Below are 18893 nucleotides of genomic sequence, written 5' to 3' on the forward strand. Positions count from 1 at the left end.
CATGTGATGGGGTGGGAGCGGGCAGGGGGGCGTGGGAGGGGGCGCTCTGCCCCTGCCTCCCCACAAGCAGCTGCGACCCCCCTGGGCACCCGGGCGTTACACCGCTGGGACAGCTCGGCTCCTCTCCTGGCACTGGCCAGGTTTGCCTGGACCCCTCGCTCGCTGCAGAAGAGAGCGAGTTGGGGACGCGAAAGTTTTTATTTTTCCCCTGGTCTTGAAATGTTAGCCATCTCAGAGAGCTCCGAGGCCACCTTCTGATGAGAATTAGCGGTTTCTGGGGAAATTCCGGGTTGCTACTCGTTGTGAAATAGGAGATGTCAGTTGTAGGCACTGGGCAGTGATAAGGTGGCTTTTACGTAAGGCTTTGGCAGGTACAGTTTGGATTACAGACACCTCCAGTTCTCAGCGGTAAGGAGTCTCTCAACTTTTCTCCTAGCAGGGAAATATTTTAAGACTCCTAACTGTGGGCTGCTTGGCAAAGAGGTTAGGGTTTCATTTAAGCATCACTTTGGAGAATGTCTCTGCTTAATGATGCTGGCTTGTTGATTTCAAACCTCCGCCTGCTAGATTGTAAATTGTGGGGAGATTCTATAGTTTTATTCGTATGTCAAATGTCTAAGTACATGATTTGTGTACTTTATATTTGTATATGCTGGAGAGAATGCCTTAGTCTTATTTACTGTAGTAAGGAGGGCAGGAGTGGGCCACAGTAGTAAAATGTTTGGCTGCTTAATTATTTTCATAGGTAATAGAAACTGACTGCTTTAGCTATTTTAATACCGTTAATAATGGTAGTTCCAGTGGCATGGTCATGGAGCTTTGTTGAACTTTATCACTGGGAATTAAAAGTGCAGATTAAAACACACCATTCATTTTGATTTGAAATGCAGGGGAAAAAAATGTAGAAACCAATCATTTGTTTAATCAGAAATCCACGTCTTTTGTAGAGGAATTCATTCTTTCCCATAGAGGTAAGACAGCTAGATTTTAGTCAGCCTTGGGCTGTTAGGCTGCCAGAACCGAGTGGGGACATGTAACTAACAACCTACATTTCCATCTGGCCTCTGCCAGTGGGCCTGAATTCTTACCAACACCTGTCACGTTTGTTCTAGGCTCCTGATTTTATCTAGATACTCACTAGGTTAGATGAGAGCAAGAAATGTACTCAGGGACTTCCTTTTTTTTTTTTTTTTAGGATGAAGGTCTTAAATATTGATAGAGAAAAGGACTTTTAGATCCTCTTTTCTCTTTGATCTTCCTTCAGGGTTTTTGTTTTTTTTTTTTCAGTTTTTATTCTTATGATAAAAATAGAGTTCCTGAATTCCTGGAGATCAAAGTTAGGGCAAAATAGAAAGCATGACTGCATTCAGATAAGAGACACTAATTTACTTAGTGATTTATGTAGTTAAACGTAAGGCAACAAGTATTTGTGATGTTGCTGCAAACATGGAAATGATTCAGAAAGGAGAAGACACACTTGCTACCTTCATAGCATATGCATTCCAGTAGCTGCAAGGGTGATGAATGGATGACTATTGTATGGCATGGGGCTTTAAGAGAAATACTGAATCTTAGATGGTTGCTAAGGAAAAGATCACAGATAACTCTATTTGGAGTAATCTGTAAGGACTTCATGGAAGAGGTGGCATTTGAGAAGGGATTTAGAGTCTGGGTCATATTTCAGCAGATTATCAGAGAGATGCTCCAGAGCTCTTCAGGGAGCTATTCTGACTGCCAAGTAACAGCAGTTACAAGTCTGATACATTTGTAATCCCTAGTTTGAAAAGCGTGGACAGGTACGGATTGGAGTTTAGTCAAGCAGAAGTCTGACAAGGCAATTGAGGCCACATCTTGAAGGCTTTGGAACCTGAAATGTAATGAACAACAAAAAGCCTCGGAAGGGGTTGAGGGAAGGAGCAGTGTAACAGATCATGGAGAAGATTCACCTGGAAGCATGCTGTAAGGCAGTTGGGAGTCTCAGGAGTCCAGAGGTAGAGCTGCTGGGGGGAGATCGATGTAACGGTTTGGACAAGAAGTAATGAGGTCTAAACTGAAAAGAGAGAAAAGATAATAGATAGGACAGGACTATGGATGGACACAGTCCAGAGACCCAGTCCATAGGAATTACAAGTGATTGAATGATAGAGGCAGGGAGGAAGGGATAACAGAGGCAGGTAAGAGGCATAAACATTCAGCTGCATCAGCATCCTTCTCCTTGCTCTACCTTCCAAAAATGAAAGCATTTCCCCCTGAATTGTGTTCATATCACAGCCCTTATCTGAGGGAAACATTGCCTTGTTTATTTGATATCTGATAAATCATGTCATCACAGGGCTGTGAAAATTTGGCAAGGCATCTCTTCCATGTCTCTGGGTGGGCTAGGCCAGCAATAAACCACCTGGGGAAAAAAGACAGTCTCTGGAGCATCCCTCTGTTTTGCGACACTGAGTCATTGTAAATCCCCTGAGAAACGGAGTTTTCGTTTGTGAAATATCTCTGTCAGCAGTCATTGGTCTGAAGAATCCTTTCTCTTTCACCTCTGGGTTATACTGCACGTTCTATATGAACAAAGCAAAAGATGGAACTCCACAGACTGCTCACTGATCTTTTTTCCGGTCAGAAATCCTGCCGAGGGAGGGGGCACCCTCCTACTCTCTAACCCTAGGATATGGTCATAAACAAAATAGATCTATTTCTTACATGAGAAGCAAGTGACAATCTAACTGCAAATTCTTAAGAGTTCAGATTTAAGCACATCACATCCCTTTTAAGGTAACCTGTTGAACAATCTCGGTGCAAACTTGGACACAGTCTGCCTCCACAGTCAAGTTGCTGACCGCACGCTGTGCCTCCAAAACTCCAAATCTGTGCCGTCCACCACAGTAGCCACTAGCCACATGTGACTTCTGAGCACTTGAAATGTGACTGGTTTGAACTGAGATGTGCTGTATGTGTAAAATACACATTTTAAAAGACATCAAAATATAGATCAAATAAGTAGGCAGGTACAAATCAACTAAAAATGCAGATAACTTAAAAATACAAAATACACGTGACATATATATATGTATATGTATATATATGTTTAGGTATACTTAGAGGAGGAGGGCATGGCAACTCACTCCAGTATTCTTGCCTGGGAAATCCCATGGACAGAGGAGCCTGGCCTGCTACATTGCATAGTGTCACAAAGAATAAAACACAACTGAAGCAACTTAGCCTGCTTATGGCTGATTCACATTGTGTGGCAGAAACCAGCACAACGTTGTAAGGCAATTATCCTCCAATTGTGTGTCTACTCAGTCAGTTAGTTATGTCAGACTGTTTTGTGACTCCATGGACTGTAGCCTGCCAAGCTCCTCTGTCCGTGGAATTTTCCAGGTGGGAATACTGGAGCAAGTTGCCATTTCCTTCTCCAGGGGATCTTCCAGACCCAGGGATGGTACCCATGTCTTTAGCACTGCAGGTGGATTCTTTACCTCTGTGCCATTGGGGAAGCCATCCTCCAATTAAAAATGAATTAAAATATAAAAATATATATACAGATGAAGAAATCTCAAGGATATTATCTCAATGAAAGTCAAGTTCATTCAGAGGTTCAGAGGAGACCTGTATTTTGCAGGAGACCCCTGTTTGATTCCTGGGCCTGGAATATCCTTTGGAGAAGGAATAGGCTACCCATTCCAGTGTTCTTGGGCTTCCTTGGTGGGTCAGCTGGTAAAGAATCTGCCTGCAGTGCGGGAGACCTGGTTTTGATACCTGGGTTGGGAAGATCCCCTGGAGAAGAGAACAGCTACCCAGTCCAGTATTCTACCCTGGAGAATTCCATGGACTAACAGTCCATGGGGTCACAAAGAGTAGGACACGATTGAGAGACTGAGCACAGCACAGCACAATGTATCAAAAATAGGATCACAGGGACATGAAAGTGAAAGTCTCTCAGTCGTGTCTGACTCTTTGCGACCCCATAGACTGCAGCCCACCAGGCTCCTCTGTCCGTGGGGACTCTCCAGGCAAGAATACTGGAGTGGGTTGCATTCCTCTTCCAGGGGATCTTTTGAACCCAGGTATCCCACATTGCAGGTGAATTCTTTACCATCGGGGCCACCGCGGATGCCCTTTGATACATTTAGCCAGATACATTATTACAATTCACTTGCTCTGTTGCCTTTTACCATTTTAATAGAGCTACTAGAAAATTCCTATTACGTAGGTGACTTTTATTTCTATTGGACAGCATTAGTCTAAAAGCACAGCACTGGGAGTTCTCTGGGGAGTTGAACAGATCTGGATGGAGGCTGGGTGGATGCAAACTCAGGGTGAAAGGAACTAAGACCAGGATGCGGCAGAGGAGGAAACGGGTGAAGCAAGAGCAGGATCTCAGCACTTAGGCCTCAAAGAGCTGGTAACCAGCACCTCCAATTGCACCTGGAGATGAACCCACAGTAAGCAGAGGGCCTGTTTGTTTTGCTCCTGGCAACGAAACCCAGCTGGCTCCACCCCATCAGAGTTTGCCAGATGCTTCTCAAGCACATTGTCTAATACAGCCTGGTCAGGGCAACAGCCTGAATCGTGCAGCAAGGTGCTTTATCTAAAAAGAGCAGCAGCTCTTCCCCCAGGTCAGTACCACTTTCCAGAGACTTTCTGGGGTCTGAGGTTCAGTTCAGCCTTTGCAGCCTCTTCGCATAATGGACTTGGGTCCTGGGCTTCCATGTCTTGCCCCTCTAACCTTGCTTGTCTAACCTTTGCCCCCAGCCTCCATCACTTGCCTCTCTGATGGGATTTGTTCTGGCAGTGCCTGGGTGAAATTTACAAACCTGCTCATCAGGATTTCTGAGTGCATTTTAGACCTCAAAACACAACATCTGACTATCTGAGTGACTGGAGGTTTAGTTGGTTTTGTGGTTTTATGTTCCTATTCTTTTTTATTTTCCTTTTATGTAAAGAATTAGTTTACCTGTTGCTCTATTTGGTTGCATTGAATTATATAGTCTGTTGTCTTGGTCCTTTTAAGAAAAGCTGAGTGTGGGATGAATTGCGAGATTGGAATTGACATCTACACACTATTGATACTATGCATAAAATAGATAATTAATGAGAACCTACTGTATAGCACAGGGAACTCTACTTCAGTGCTCTGTGGTGACCTAAATGGGAAGGAAATCCAAAAATGAGTGGACGTAAGTATACATATAGCTGATTTATTTTGCTGTACAGTAGAAACTAACACAACACTGTAAAGCAATTATACTCAAATAAAAAGAGAGAGAAGCTGAGCAAAATATGTTAATCCTGTGTGTGTAGAGAATTTGCCCTCCTAGATTTTGTGACTGTGGGGACTTGTCTTGGACCTGCCAAGAGTTTATGGCACAACATGGCCTTTCACAATGACAAGGAGTTCAGATTAATTATGACACCACTTAAGTGACTGGGACTGCCTTAAGAGTTCTTTCCAGACATGGCTGGAGGTAAACCGTGAAGAAGGCAAGCTTGGCCCTTGACCATCTCCTGCCCTGGCCTTGTCTCCTCTCGCTTCTCTACCTGAAGAGCTCTATTTATTCTGTTTCTTGATTCCTTTCTGCTTTTGTGTAAACCAATGCATATGGAGAACTTGCCCTGTTCCCTTTTCTAGGGAGGAGATATCTCACTGCCTTCTCTCCTAGTAAAGGATCTGATAGCCTCGTTCACCTATAACTGATGGTAAATAAGGATATTAACTGTCGGAGTCCTCTCTGTTGAGTTTTGGTTGCCTTTGCTTCAGACCCTAAGATGAGGAAAGTCTGCATTTTGAAGGGATAAATATCAGTGAAGCTGATCAAGAGGGCTGGAAACTAATTTCAGGTATCAGCATTATGCTTACAGGGAGCAGTTCATAGGGAGGAGAACTGTTACCTTATTCTTCAACCAGAGAAGCTGACATCTTCAAAACTATTCCCAGGGGCCACCAAACCAACTTTGTGTGCAAAACTGGGCTGAAGTCTCTAGTTAACTGGTGTCTTCTGTAATTAACTACTGTCTGCTTCCAATCATACAGAGATTAGGTTTCAATGACCTGTGGACATGTGACCATTTGCTGAGTTTAAGATTGCAATCCAACTTTCAAAGTTATTTAGTATCAAAGAAAACAGTCTTTCAGATGAAGATGATATTAACATAATCTTGGTGAATATCTTTTTAATGTCATTCATATATTTGTGGTAATTTCTTAAATTTTTTTCTGGTTTCTGAAATGTTACTTGTCTACTGTTTTAGGAGAGGTAATTTATTTTTTTATTTTTGTATTGGGGGTATAGTTGCTTTACAATATTGTGTTAGTTTCTACTGAATAGCAAAGTGAATCAGCTATACACATACACAGATCACTTCCCACCTCCCCCTATTCCCCCTCTAGGTTGTCACAGAGCACCGAGCGGGGCTTCCTGTGTTGCACAGCACCTCCCCACTAGCTATCTGTTTTACACAGAGTATATATGGGGGTTTCCCAGGTGGGAATCACCTGCCAAGCAGGAGATGTGGCTTCCATCCCTGGGTTGGGAAGATCCCTTGGAGAAGGAAATGGCAACCCACTCCAGTGTTCTAGCCTGGGAAATCCCATGGACAGATGAGCCTGGCAGGCTACAGTCCAGAGGGTTGCAAAAGAGTCAGACACATTTTAGCGACTAAAACAACAGTGTACATGTATCAATCCCAGTCTCCCAGTTCATCCCTCCTTTGTCCCCCACTGCCATGTCTCTGTTCCTGCCTGCAAATAGATTCATGGGCACCATTTTCTAGGTTCTCTATATATGTTTAATATATGATATTTGTTTTTCTCTTTCTAACTTATATCACTCTGTATGACAGACTCTTGATCCATCCACATTCCTACAAATGACCCAATTTCATTCCTTTTATGTCTGAATAGTAGTCCATTGTATATATGTGCCACATCTTCTTTATCCATTGATCTGCCCATGGACATTTAGGTTGCTTCCATGTTCTGGCAGTTGTAAATTGTGCTGCAATGAACATTGAGATGCATGTGTCTTTTTAAAATAATGGGTCTTTTTCGGGGTATGTTCCTAGTAATGGGACTGCTGGGTTGTATGGTAGTTCTATTTTTAATTTTTGAAGGAACCTTCATACTGTTCTCCATAGTGGCTGCATCAATATACATTCCCACCAACAGTGTCGGAGGGTCCCCTTTTCTCCACACCCTCTCCGTTTATTGTTTGTGGACTTTTCATTGATGGCCATTCTGACTAGTGTGAGGTGATGCATGATTGTAGTTTTGATCTGCATCTCTGTAGTAATGAGTGATGTTGTACACAGTTTTCTTTTTTTCCTATTTACTGTGGTTGACTTCACTGGTTTTATTAAGCTATGTGTGTGCTCAGTGGTGTCCGACTCTTTGTGACCCCATGGACTGTAGCCCGCCAGGCTCTGTCCATTGGATTTCCCAGGCAAGAATACTGAAGTGGGTTGCCATTTCCTTCTCCTTATTAAATGAATGTAACTATTAACAAGAAGCAACGAGTGGACATTAGTGACTTTTAGACCATAGGGACGTAGGGGTCTGTGTGTATCCTAGAGAGTATTATGGGTTTCACTTGGCAGTCTTGACAGCCCGGCCATGTTCTCTTCCTTCACATCATGAAACTTTATTAATCATTTCGTATATTTAATAGCAGATGTTTAGATACTTAATGTTGCTAAAAAAAAATTTAGAAACCCCATTGCTCATAAAAGTAGCTGCATTTGAAGTAGCCAGTTAAGAAGACTATACTTCTTTTCCAAGTTTAGGCAGCTACATATTTGAATACTTATTTTTTCCTGTCTTTTACCATTTGGGTGAGGATTGGCCTTCACTTTTTTTTTTTTTTTAATTCCTTCATCTGAAATACTCTGATCCTCATTTTCCAGAATTTTGAATAACTTATACAGAAGTCATTTTAGCAAGTTAGACTCAATTTTAAATATGCATGGAACTTAATGTAGCTTCATTTGGGAATGGTAATATAAATTTTCACTAACCTTTTTAAAAGCATGTAAAGATGGACTATTAGCTTTGCAAAAGTTGCTTTAATTATTTTCTTCTTGATCCTAGATATTGTTATAGGAAATAACTCATTATTGAAGCATCACACAACAGTTACATTTTTTTTTAAAAAAAGGAAGTTATAAGAGAGAAAGTACTGCTGAAATTAGTAAATAGAAGTGTAATTAAGCATATCTATTTTGCCTTTTAGTAAACATATATAATGAATAAGAACTTGCTTTAACACTGTTAAGCAGAAACACTTTGAATAAATCATCCCTCATACATTTAAGTGATTGAAGGAAAAGATATTTTTTCTCAATACTATCACCAGGGGACTTCCCTGGTGGTCCAGTGGTTAAGACTCCACACTTCTAATGCAGAGGACACGGGTTCGATCCCTAGCCAGGGAACTAAGGTCTCACATGTTGTGTGGCCAAAAAAATAAAAATAAAAATAAATTATCACCAGTTTGTGTGCAATTCAGTATGCCATCTTTTTTTAAGTGTATCAGCTGTATCATAGTACAATTGAAACCTGTAATAATCCAACTTAGACACATGGCATTTGTAGCTAAGTACACCTGAAATAATGTTTATGAACAGCGTCCCCAGGGGCCAGGAAAAATTAAAATGACTTTTTAAATGTGTTTCATTTTTTTGCAGAGAACAGCAGCCTCCCCTGGGACTGGCTGTCTTAAATATTGTGTGGTTCTCACAGTGCCTGCTGGGCAGTGTCAGCAGCCATGAAAAAGCTTATACTCCAAAGCAGCTGAATAGTAAAAACATATTTATCATTAAACATCCAAAATAAATGATAATGGTATGACTTCAAAGAAGCTTTTTCCACCCATGTCCAAACAATGCTGTTTGGACACAAACAGCATTTGGGATGATAGAATATTTTGTTTTTATTCTCAAAGATAATTTATACTCCAAATGAAGGTACATAGTAAATTTAACATAAACTTGCCCTCACCTTCCCTCAAGGAAATATGTTAGGCTTTAAAACTGCTTTCAAGGTAATAAGTATTTTACCACATGGAATAATATAAAAAATTTATTTTTTAATTTTAAGGAGACTTTCAAACTTTAACGTTGCTAGGCCTTGGAAGACACTTCTATGCGAACCTTTCCATAATAGTTGGAAAAGGAAGAACATTGTTGAAAGAATGTTATTTTTCAACAGTTTACTGCATAATGTTTACAAAAGTAAGAAGAATATGCTGTTACGTGAAGAGAACCTTGTATTATGAAAGCCCAGCCTAGATTGTCTTTCCTTTTATGAAGTCGAGAGTTAATTAAATGCCATGGAAACACATTTGTATTATATAAATCCCTTCAGTACTTGGAAGGGAACAAACATATTTAAGGCAAATTTTTGCTTTAAAATTATACCACCCCTCTCACTGATTGCAAATTCATCTAAATTACTCATAACACAAATGTTTGTAAGAGATTTCAGCTTGCCTAAGTGCTATGTATATTATGGTTTATATTTCCATTTTAATGAAAACCATGTGAATGTGTAAAATATAACAAAAGTAGCATTTTCAAAACCCGAACATGGGGATTTTCAAAAAAGCAAATTTTGTTAATTCTGATCATCCAATGAAGTCTCTGTGGGCCTTCTAAACACATCGTACATTTTAGCCCAATTTTTCTCCACCCTTGTCACCCTACTGTGATAGCTTCTATATAATATTATTTTGAGCCCTTATCATGTGCTAGGTCTTACAGTAAATGTTATAAATATATTCCTTCATTTAATACCTAAAACCCCCTGGAAGGTAAGTCTTACTATTTTAAGAATGAGAAGACTGAGGTTTAGAGAGGTTAAGAAACTTGCTCAAGGTCTGCTATACCAGGATCCCTGCCTGTGTGTATTTACCAGTAAAGCTCAGTGTTGAGCTATTTTTTACTTATATTTTAATGTGTGATTTTCTCAGTAACTTTATTCCTGTCTAGAATTAGCCATAGATGAATGTATAGTTTATTTTTAATGCTCTGAAAGTAAGCTGTAGATATAGTTAAAAAAAAAAAAGTAAGTTCATTTGTAGGTGTTTGTGCTTGGCTTTATCCTACTACTGAGACAAACTGTCTTACCTTTAACATCCTGTTCTTAAATGCTTACTACTACTACTTATTATTACAATTCCATAAAATTTATTTTTCTTGCCTTCTCAGCAGAATAATTGAGTGATTAAAAAGCAGGCTTTTGAGATGAACAAGGTCCTACTATATAGCACAGGGAACTATCTTCAATATACTGTGATAAACCATCATAGAAAAGAATATAAAAAATAGTATATATGTGTGTGTATATATATATATGTACGCATATATAACTGAGTCACTTTGCTGTACAGCAGAAAGTAACACAGCATTGTAAATCAACTATATTTCAATAAAATTAAAAAAAATTGGTGAAAACAGTGCTTTTCCAGAACAGTTCCTCAGAACTATCTGAGAAGCTGTCTTTCAGGCTGTAGTTCTCAGCGGCTCAAATAAAACTCTTTTCTGTTCCTATTAACAAAGAACAAGCTTTTCACATCATATTCAAACATTACAACAATGGGCCAGAAAAATTGTACAAAATGTTTTAATTTCATGTAATTCACTACCACTTCCATAGCTCTTTCAACATATCCCCAAACCAATCTCTAAATCCATACAATATGAAGAATTGACACTGTGCTTCCTTCATATTTCATCTAGATTGATCAACCTATACTAATCTATCTAGATGTAAAGGTAGTCAGAATTTGTATTGTAAAGTTTCCTGAGCCACCATGTGCAAGGACGACTCCAATATAGGAATACCTGGGGAATTACAAATTAAATCATGAAAAGAACCAAAAAGGGGCTGTTCAGCACCACTGGGAAACAGTATTTCATTATGCTTTCGAAACATGGTGCTGGAGAAGACTCTTGAGAGTCCCTTGGACAGCAAGGAGATCAAACCAGTCAATCCTACTGGAAATCAATCCTGAATATTCACTGGAAGGACTGATCCCGAAGCTGAAGCTCCAATAATTTGGCCACCTGATGTGAAGAGCTGACTCACTGGAAAAGACCCCAATGCTGGGAAAGATTGAGGATAGGAGAAGGGGGCAACAAAGGATGCGTTGGTTGGATGGCATCATGGACTCTATGGACATGAGTTTGAGCAAACTCTGGGAGATAGTGGAGGACAGAGGAGCCTGGCATGCTGCAGTCCGTGGGGTCACAAACAGTCAGACATAACTGAGTGACTGACCAGCAACAACTGCATTCATCTCTCTGAAGGGTTTTGACAAGTTGCTTTCCTCTCACAGTAATTTTGCCCCAGTCCCTCCTACACGTAAATGTTTATTTTTTTTAATGCCTTATCTTTAGTGGCCTTTGCCTCTTGACCAGAGATATGCTAACAGAGCTTAAATTATTTTAATTCAACAGTTGTTGTAGTTGTTTAGTCACTAAGTCATGACCAACTCTTTTGTGACACCATGGACTTGTAGCCAGCCAGGCTCCTCTGTCCATGGGCTTTCTCGGGGAAGAATACTGGAGTGGGTTGCCATTTCTTTCTCTAGAGTATCTTCCCAACCCAGGGACTGAACTTGCATCTCCTGCATTGGCAGGCAGATTCTTTACTACTGAGCCATCAGGGAAGCCCAACTCACCAACTATGAAATGCTTTTTCCAGAACCCTCTCCTCCTTATAAAGTCACTGATTTGAAATAAATATTTGTGATTCCACCAATCACTTTTTAAAAAATGTTATTTTATTGAAGTATAGTTGACTTACAATGTTGTGTTAATTTCTGCTATACAGCAAAGTGATTTAGTTATATACATATATACATTCTTTTTCATCTTCTTTTCTATTATGTTGAATAGAGGATGTTGAATATAGTTCCCTGTGCTGTGCAGTAGGACCTTGTCGTTTATCCATCCTGAATATGAGTTTGCATCTGCTAACCCCAGGCTCTCACTCTATTCTCTCCCCAACCTGCCTTCCTTGGCAACCGCAAGTCTGTTCTCTCTGTCTGTGAGTCTGTTTCATAGATATGTTCATTTGTGTCGTATTTTAGATTCCACATATAAGTGGAAATATATTTGGTCTCCAATCACTTTTTAATCATGCTCATGTGATGGCAATTTATTCTTTGTCTGGATCTAGAACATTTTCTGGAACTAGGTCTAGATTCCTGTGTGAGGGTCTAATAATAATCTCATTTGTCTTTTGGTTTTCTTTTTTGTAGTCATATGGAAAAGGAGCCAGAAGGAAAAACAGATTTAAAGGATCCGATGGGAGCACTTCTTCTGACACTACCTCAAATAGCTTCGTTCGTCAGGTAAAGGAGCTTTTTAATTCACAGTTTGAAGAAGTCTATGAAAATGAATTCAGTTTTGTTTTTTTAAGAGGTGGTTTTAACAGTGTCATCTCTATGATTTAAATAGTCTTACTGTACTTACTTTTAATTGAAGTGAAAATTGTTCCATTGAACGTCTCAATCGTTCGTTGTTCAGTCACTAAGTCATGTCTGACTCTTTGTGACCCCATGAACTGCACCACACCAGGCTTCCTTGTCCTTCATAATCTCTCAGGGTTGGCTCAAACTCATATCCATTGAGTCTGTGATACTATCTAACCATCTCATCCTTTGTCGCCCCCTTCTCCTCTTGCCTTCAGTCTTTCCAAGCATCACGGTCTTTTCCAATGAGTCAGTGCTTCACATCAGGTGGCCAAAGTATTGGAGCTTCTTAATTAATATATTTAAATTTTAAGTGAGACTGTATGTTGTAATTACATTATTTCCCAGCACGTTGGGGAAAGAGAAATGCAAACTTCATTACAAAGGATTTCTTCATAACAGTGAACTCCTGTAGAAATGATTCCAGGTGTGGGGGTTTCATTGGGGAAGTGAAAGTGGTGGTGGGGTCAGGGGGGTGTGGCAGGCATCTGTACCACCTGCTCTGAGTTGAGATAAGGGTGTTCCTCCAGCTGGAGTTTTCTTCTTCTCACCTGGGGCTTGGCTTGGAAAAGAGATTAGCCCTGCTCTTGAAAAGGCCGAGAGTACCAAGGTCAAATAGAGCACAGGGTATCTTGGAGTCGTAATTGAAACTGCCTTTGGAGACAAAGCCTTTATCTCAGTTCGTGTGGATTCTTGCTCAGGAGTTTGGGACTGCCCCCTAAGCAGTGTCAGGATCCCTAACATCAAAACACTCTTGTCCTTGGTTACAAAAGAACTTTCATTCCCAGAGAAAGGGCAGAGGCAGCCAGATCTCTGAGGACAATAGGTTACAGGTGAGGCTAAAGTCTCATCAGGTATAGGTACATGAGCATCTTAAGCTGATGCTTGTCAGTGGCACGGGAGATGTGGGAGGAGCTTGCTAGGGTGACTCTGCTTTCCTGGCGCAAGGACCACCCGTTTAGTTAGCAGGCTCATAAATCATCTCTTGTCTGTGAGATCTCACTCCTGGAGATGATGATTGGCTGCCATGAGAGCTGCTCCGTCTCTGTTGGAAAGGAAACCATTTCCTCACTACTTTTCGGGTCCTTTCCCCTTGTCTTTCCCCCAAGTTAGTTAGCAGCTGTTCAGCCCAAACATGTTGACCTGTTACATTCATGGGGACTTTGTTTTTGGCTGGTCGCTGCCTCCTTCCACTTTTCCGACACAGAAAAAGGATGACCCGAGTTCAGCCATCCGCTCCCTGCATCAAAGGCACCAACGGTAAGTCTGAGTAACCTCAGTAACTTTCCAGGCAACTGGAAAAACTCTGGTTCTGGTCTCTGCAACCTGGGATGTATTTTGGTTGCAGGAAGTTAGAAAAAGACAGCTGGTTAAGAAGGAGCGGAACTTTTGTGGCTCCAAGACATTTAGAAATAGAAAGGAAGATGAAGCTACATGGGGGCCCACGTTCTGGTGGTGGCAGAGTTGCTGGGCAGGGTGTGATGGGCACTAAGGGTGTGTGTGTTGGCCTGATGTTGTCGTGGGTAGAATTCAGGTGTCCCGGGTCTAAGTCAAGAGCCTCAAACTTGGCTTAGGTGAGCCCGTTAAAGGAAAATCACCCAAGGCCTTTCCCATTTCAAGCCTCCACATTTATTCTGCCTTTGGGACTGGGAGATTAACCCTGGAGGGCTAGAATCCACACTCTGAGTAATCATCTCAGGACTGAAGACTGAAGGATCTGAAGCAGAAAGAAATAAGCTTCTTAGGAAACAGGCTGCAGCAAAGCCCTGCAGAGTGACAGGTAGCTGGTCAAAACTGCACGGAAAGAAAAACTGCAGTGTTTCTAGTGAGCAAAGATACTGTGATAGAAATAAATTGGGACTCATTGAACTCTAAAAATATCTTTTTAAGACAGTTGTTGGGCACCATTTTCCACTTGTCCCTTTGAGTCTGAATTCTCCTTTCATGAAGTTTTGGTAACTTAATCCATAGGGATTGCTACAGTGCGTATACTGGACTTTGGTTTTCCTTCCGATAACTTCCTTTTGCGTTGTGTTCTTGGTGATATATGAGATTATGTGCATGAAACAGTTATAAATGATAAAGAGAGCTACCAAGTGACTTAGTATTAATTTAAATATATATTGCCAAAACATATGTGAGCATGTAAGCACATTGGAAAAAAGACTATCCTAAAAGTTTGTCTCCTTGAAATAAAGGTGTAGCTCTTTGAATCTCAGTGTAATGAGGTGCTTGCTGTGACCTAGATTTGGGGTATAATTATATAGGCATCATGAACCCCAAGGTGCCCCGTTGATCCTGTCACAGAAGGATAACCAGGATCTTTGGCAAGAATGCTGAGTCAGACATTATATTTTTTCCTTGGATAATTTATTCTCTATTCCGTTAGACTCACGTTCATATTTTGCGACCATTTGAAAATAAGCATAAGCCACCCTGGCATTACTAAATATTTAATAGATTAAAGTTTAACTGGAGGATTTGCAGAAATGCAGGGTAGGTGGTAACAATAAGTATGTGTTACATTAAATCATTTGAAAGTACTCCTTCTCAATGTTTCCTTCTTATCACGTGTAGTTGTTTTGTTAAACAGGTGACCCGCATCTGAATTCATTACTTGTCTGTGGCGAGAGTTTGTGTATCATCGGTATTGGAATGGTGTTTTGTCAATAAAACCGGGTTCTATTTAAAAATTAGGTTTTTTCCCCTGTCCTTGAATTAAAAATAATTTCCGTGTAATTTTGAAAACCTTAAACATTTTCACAAACTGCATATGATGAAGACTTTAAAGTACTTGGGAAACACCAGGTACTTTGAGGTGGTCTTAAAGATAATGAGATTTAAATATTTTAGAGGTTGAAAATGTGCACATTTTACATAAAGAAAAGGATTCTTTTTTTTTTAATTAAGAGAGTGTCCAAGAGTTTATTATAGATTGAATTGGGAACCCTCCCAGAGTTCATAGGTTGAAGCCCTAATTGCCGATGTGACTGTACTTGGCAGTTAAGGTAGTAAAGAGGTAATTAAGGTTAAATGAGGTCATAAGAGTGGGGACCTAATCTGATGCCCCTATAAAGAAGATGCCCCAAGAATGTGTGTGCACAAGAAATAGGCCATTGAGAGGACAGTGGGGAGAAGGTAGGTGTCCCTGAGCCAAGAAGAAAGATCTCAGCAGCAAACAACCCTGCCAGCACCATGGCCTTGAACTTCCAGCCTCCAGACTGTAAGAAAATACATTTCTGTTGTTCTGTTATGGCAGCCCTAGTAAACTAATACAATTGTCTACATATGTAGACAGTTGGGCTTGAAAGTAGATCTATCTTTTTCTTTAAAAAATATTATTTTTAATTTTTATATAATTTTAAAAGGTTTTTAAAAATAACTGTAAAAGGCTTATTTTTAACTTTTAAAATTTTAATGTTTAAACATTCTTGGGAATTCCCTGGCAGTCCATGGTTAGGACTCAGGATTTTCATTGCTGAGGAACCAGGTTCAATCCCTGGTTCGAGAACAAAGATCCCACAAGCTGAATGGTGCAGCCAAAACAAAAATTTTAATTAAAAAGATAATAAGCATTCTTATTGATATGTAACATATATACTGAAAAATACACAAATTGTAACTGTTCAGTCTGAGATCTCACAAAGTGAACCAACTGCCAGGTCAAGAAATAGGTATCAGTATTACTGGCACCCAAGATGCCCCCTTTGACCTCTATCAGTAATTCTTCCTTCATGCTAAAGGTAAGCAAACACTGTCCCTCCTTCTGAGACCATAATTCACTTGGCCTCTTTTGTGGGTTTTGTATAAATGGAGTTGTTTTCTGACTAAATTCTTTGATTCAAACTTACCATTGTTATATTCATCTATGTTGTATGTTTCCATAACTGGCTCATTTTCCTTGCTGTATGGTATTTCATTGGGTGAACATGCCACAATTGGTTTATCTCCCCTACTGTTGCTGGACTTTGAGTCATTTCCAGTTGGGGTTATTGACAGCCATGCTATGACGTGCATTCCTGTATCTTCCTGTGATCTTATATGTGAATACATTGTTGTTCATTGAATAGACTGCTGGGTTATATGTGTAACTCAAGTAAATACTGCAGAACATTTATCCAAAGGAATGCACCAATTTGCACTCGCTCAAGCAGTGGAGAACAGTATTTGTTGTTCCATAGTTTCACCCACACTTGGTATTGTCAATGATTTTTCATTTCAGTCATTCTTACAACAGACAGGGTAGTCATAGCTCATTGTGGTATTAATATCCATGTCCTTGATAACAAAGCCATAGTTTACCTGTGGCTGGATCTAGGGTGCATTGTGTGATATAAATATGTGTCATTGTGTGGCATATACTTATAAATGTATGAAGAAGTGAAGTGAAGTCGCTCAGTCGTGTCTGACTCTTTGCAACCCCATGAACTGTAGCCTACCAGGCTCCTCTGACCATGGAATTTTCCAGGCAAGAATACTGGAGTGGGTTGCCATTTCCTTCTCCAGGGGATCTTCCCAACCCAGGGATAGAACCCAGGTCTCTTGCGTTGTAGGCAGACACTTTTACCATCTGAGCCACCAGGGAAGTCTGTATTTTATAATACATTTACATATATAAATGTATATGTAAATGTATTATAAAATATATAAATATGTATATATAAATTTAGAATCTGAACAGTCATATGAGAGTATTTTGTTACTCTCTATGGTAAATGGCCCATTAGTCATTGTAATCAGGCCTATAGCTATTTGTTGGAAAATTAGAACTATTGGTGGGAATATGTTGGAACATATTGAAATATGATAGAAGATGAAAAGGAAAGAAGGCTACAAGTAGAAAGGTAAAAGCATGGTTTCTTTTCCCCAAACTTTTAGTTGTGTATTTCTGACCATCATGTGTTTGTGTTGCTCTAAATAATTCTTCCAGCTTCCCTCATAGCTCAGTTGGTAAAGAATCTGCCTGCAATGCAGGATGCCTGGGTTCGATTCCTGGGTTGGAAAGATCCCCTGGAGAAGGAACTGGCAACCTACTCAAGTATTCTTGCCTAGAGAATCCCCATGGACAGAGGAGGCTGGCAGGCTACAGTCCGCAAGAGTCGGACACGACTTAGCGACTAAACCACCACCAAATAATTCTTTCAGAAGATTCATTAGTCTTAAGGAGCAATTGCTTATAGATATGTTTCTGCTTTAGGTCCACAAACAGGATAACAGCTACGGTAAAAGAACTTTTCTTTTCTAGATCAGAACACCATTGTGTTGGTTGACCAGTTCGCCCTAAGCTAACCAAATAATGCAGCTTCTGGTTCTTCAAATCATCAACCTATTTAAAGTCCATGATATTTCAAAGATGGGGATGAGAGAGGCTCTTTCCCTCATGAACTTAGTTCATTTCTCCCAGGACGTGATTTCCATGCTGAAGCTCAGGGAAGTGTCTGAGTTCTGATCAGTGAGTGTCACTGTTCACTGAGGTTCACATCACAGTCGTGGTCCACACAGATTGTTGGCTGTGTGAGACTGATATCAGTGGGGCTTCCCAAGGGCTGTGTAAGGTTCTACTCTGTGTAAGGTGGTTGCGAAGTAGCAGCCTAGATGACCTTGGATATCAAATATTTCAAAGATTGAACTCCTTTTCAGAAACTGCAAGGAGGAACATCAATTAGAAGGAAAGTTAACTATGGTTGATCTGTTTGCTTTTCAAGTCTCATTCCTTTGTGTTGTATTTAAAATGTTACCAAGATACAAGATAGTTTCACTACGTACTGAACTTAGAATTTCCATAGTTCTATGTTATATAAATTATGATGTTAGCAAATTTATATCAAAGGTTTTTCTTCAAGAAGAAGATTAGTTTTTACTGTCAGTTTGACTTGCTTTGTAAATAGGTATGGGCGTGGGAGACAGGCTAAACATTTATAGAAAATGCCAGCAAAGGTATTTTTGACTAGTTAGAATTCACCCCTAGATATGATTAGCTTACTTCCTTGGAACATTAACACGTGTAAAAAAGTATGATGGTGACTAGGTGAAATGAGGCAGGAAGAGAATTTTTTTTAAATGGAGGAGCTTAGATGCTCAGATGTGGGTCTGACATTTCAAAGGTCATTTGTGTTAGTATGTGGTGCATAATTAATGCTCTGTGTTAAAGTATCTGCTGTTTACAGCATGCGTTTGGAAAAGGTACTTTCTGTAATTTACAGGGAAGGTATTTTGTATCTTCCTTCTACAACGGATGGCGCATCTGCAGTCTAGTCTCATCTTCCCACTGACTGGAACTGTGTTTGCCTGGCAGATTTTCCAAGTTTGGATGGAAAGATGTTTAGTGTTGTAGGATACATATGTTCTTGCTTCACAAGTGCCATACCAGCCTTTTAAAAAGTGAGTTTATACCAACCTGGACATTTGTTTCAATAAATT

General features: G+C 40.1%; 1 protein-coding gene across 2 annotated transcripts in view; it reads left to right on the forward strand.

Annotated features, from left to right (window-relative positions):
- Positions 1 to 18893, forward strand: part of CACNB2 (calcium channel, voltage-dependent, beta 2 subunit) — a 432395-nt gene that overhangs the window by 497 nt on the left and 413005 nt on the right. For both annotated transcript variants that reach the window (XM_010859991.1, XM_010859994.1), the window contains exon 2: positions 12261 to 12353. In XM_010859991.1, coding sequence (XP_010858293.1) covers positions 12261 to 12353 — 93 coding nt within the window. The remainder of the gene's footprint in view (positions 1 to 12260; positions 12354 to 18893) is intronic.

The sequence above is a fragment of the Bison bison genome, unplaced genomic scaffold (assembly GCF_000754665.1).
Source record: "Bison bison bison isolate TAMUID 2011002044 unplaced genomic scaffold, Bison_UMD1.0 scf7180017864461, whole genome shotgun sequence".
Classification (NCBI taxonomy): Eukaryota; Metazoa; Chordata; class Mammalia; order Artiodactyla; family Bovidae; genus Bison; species Bison bison.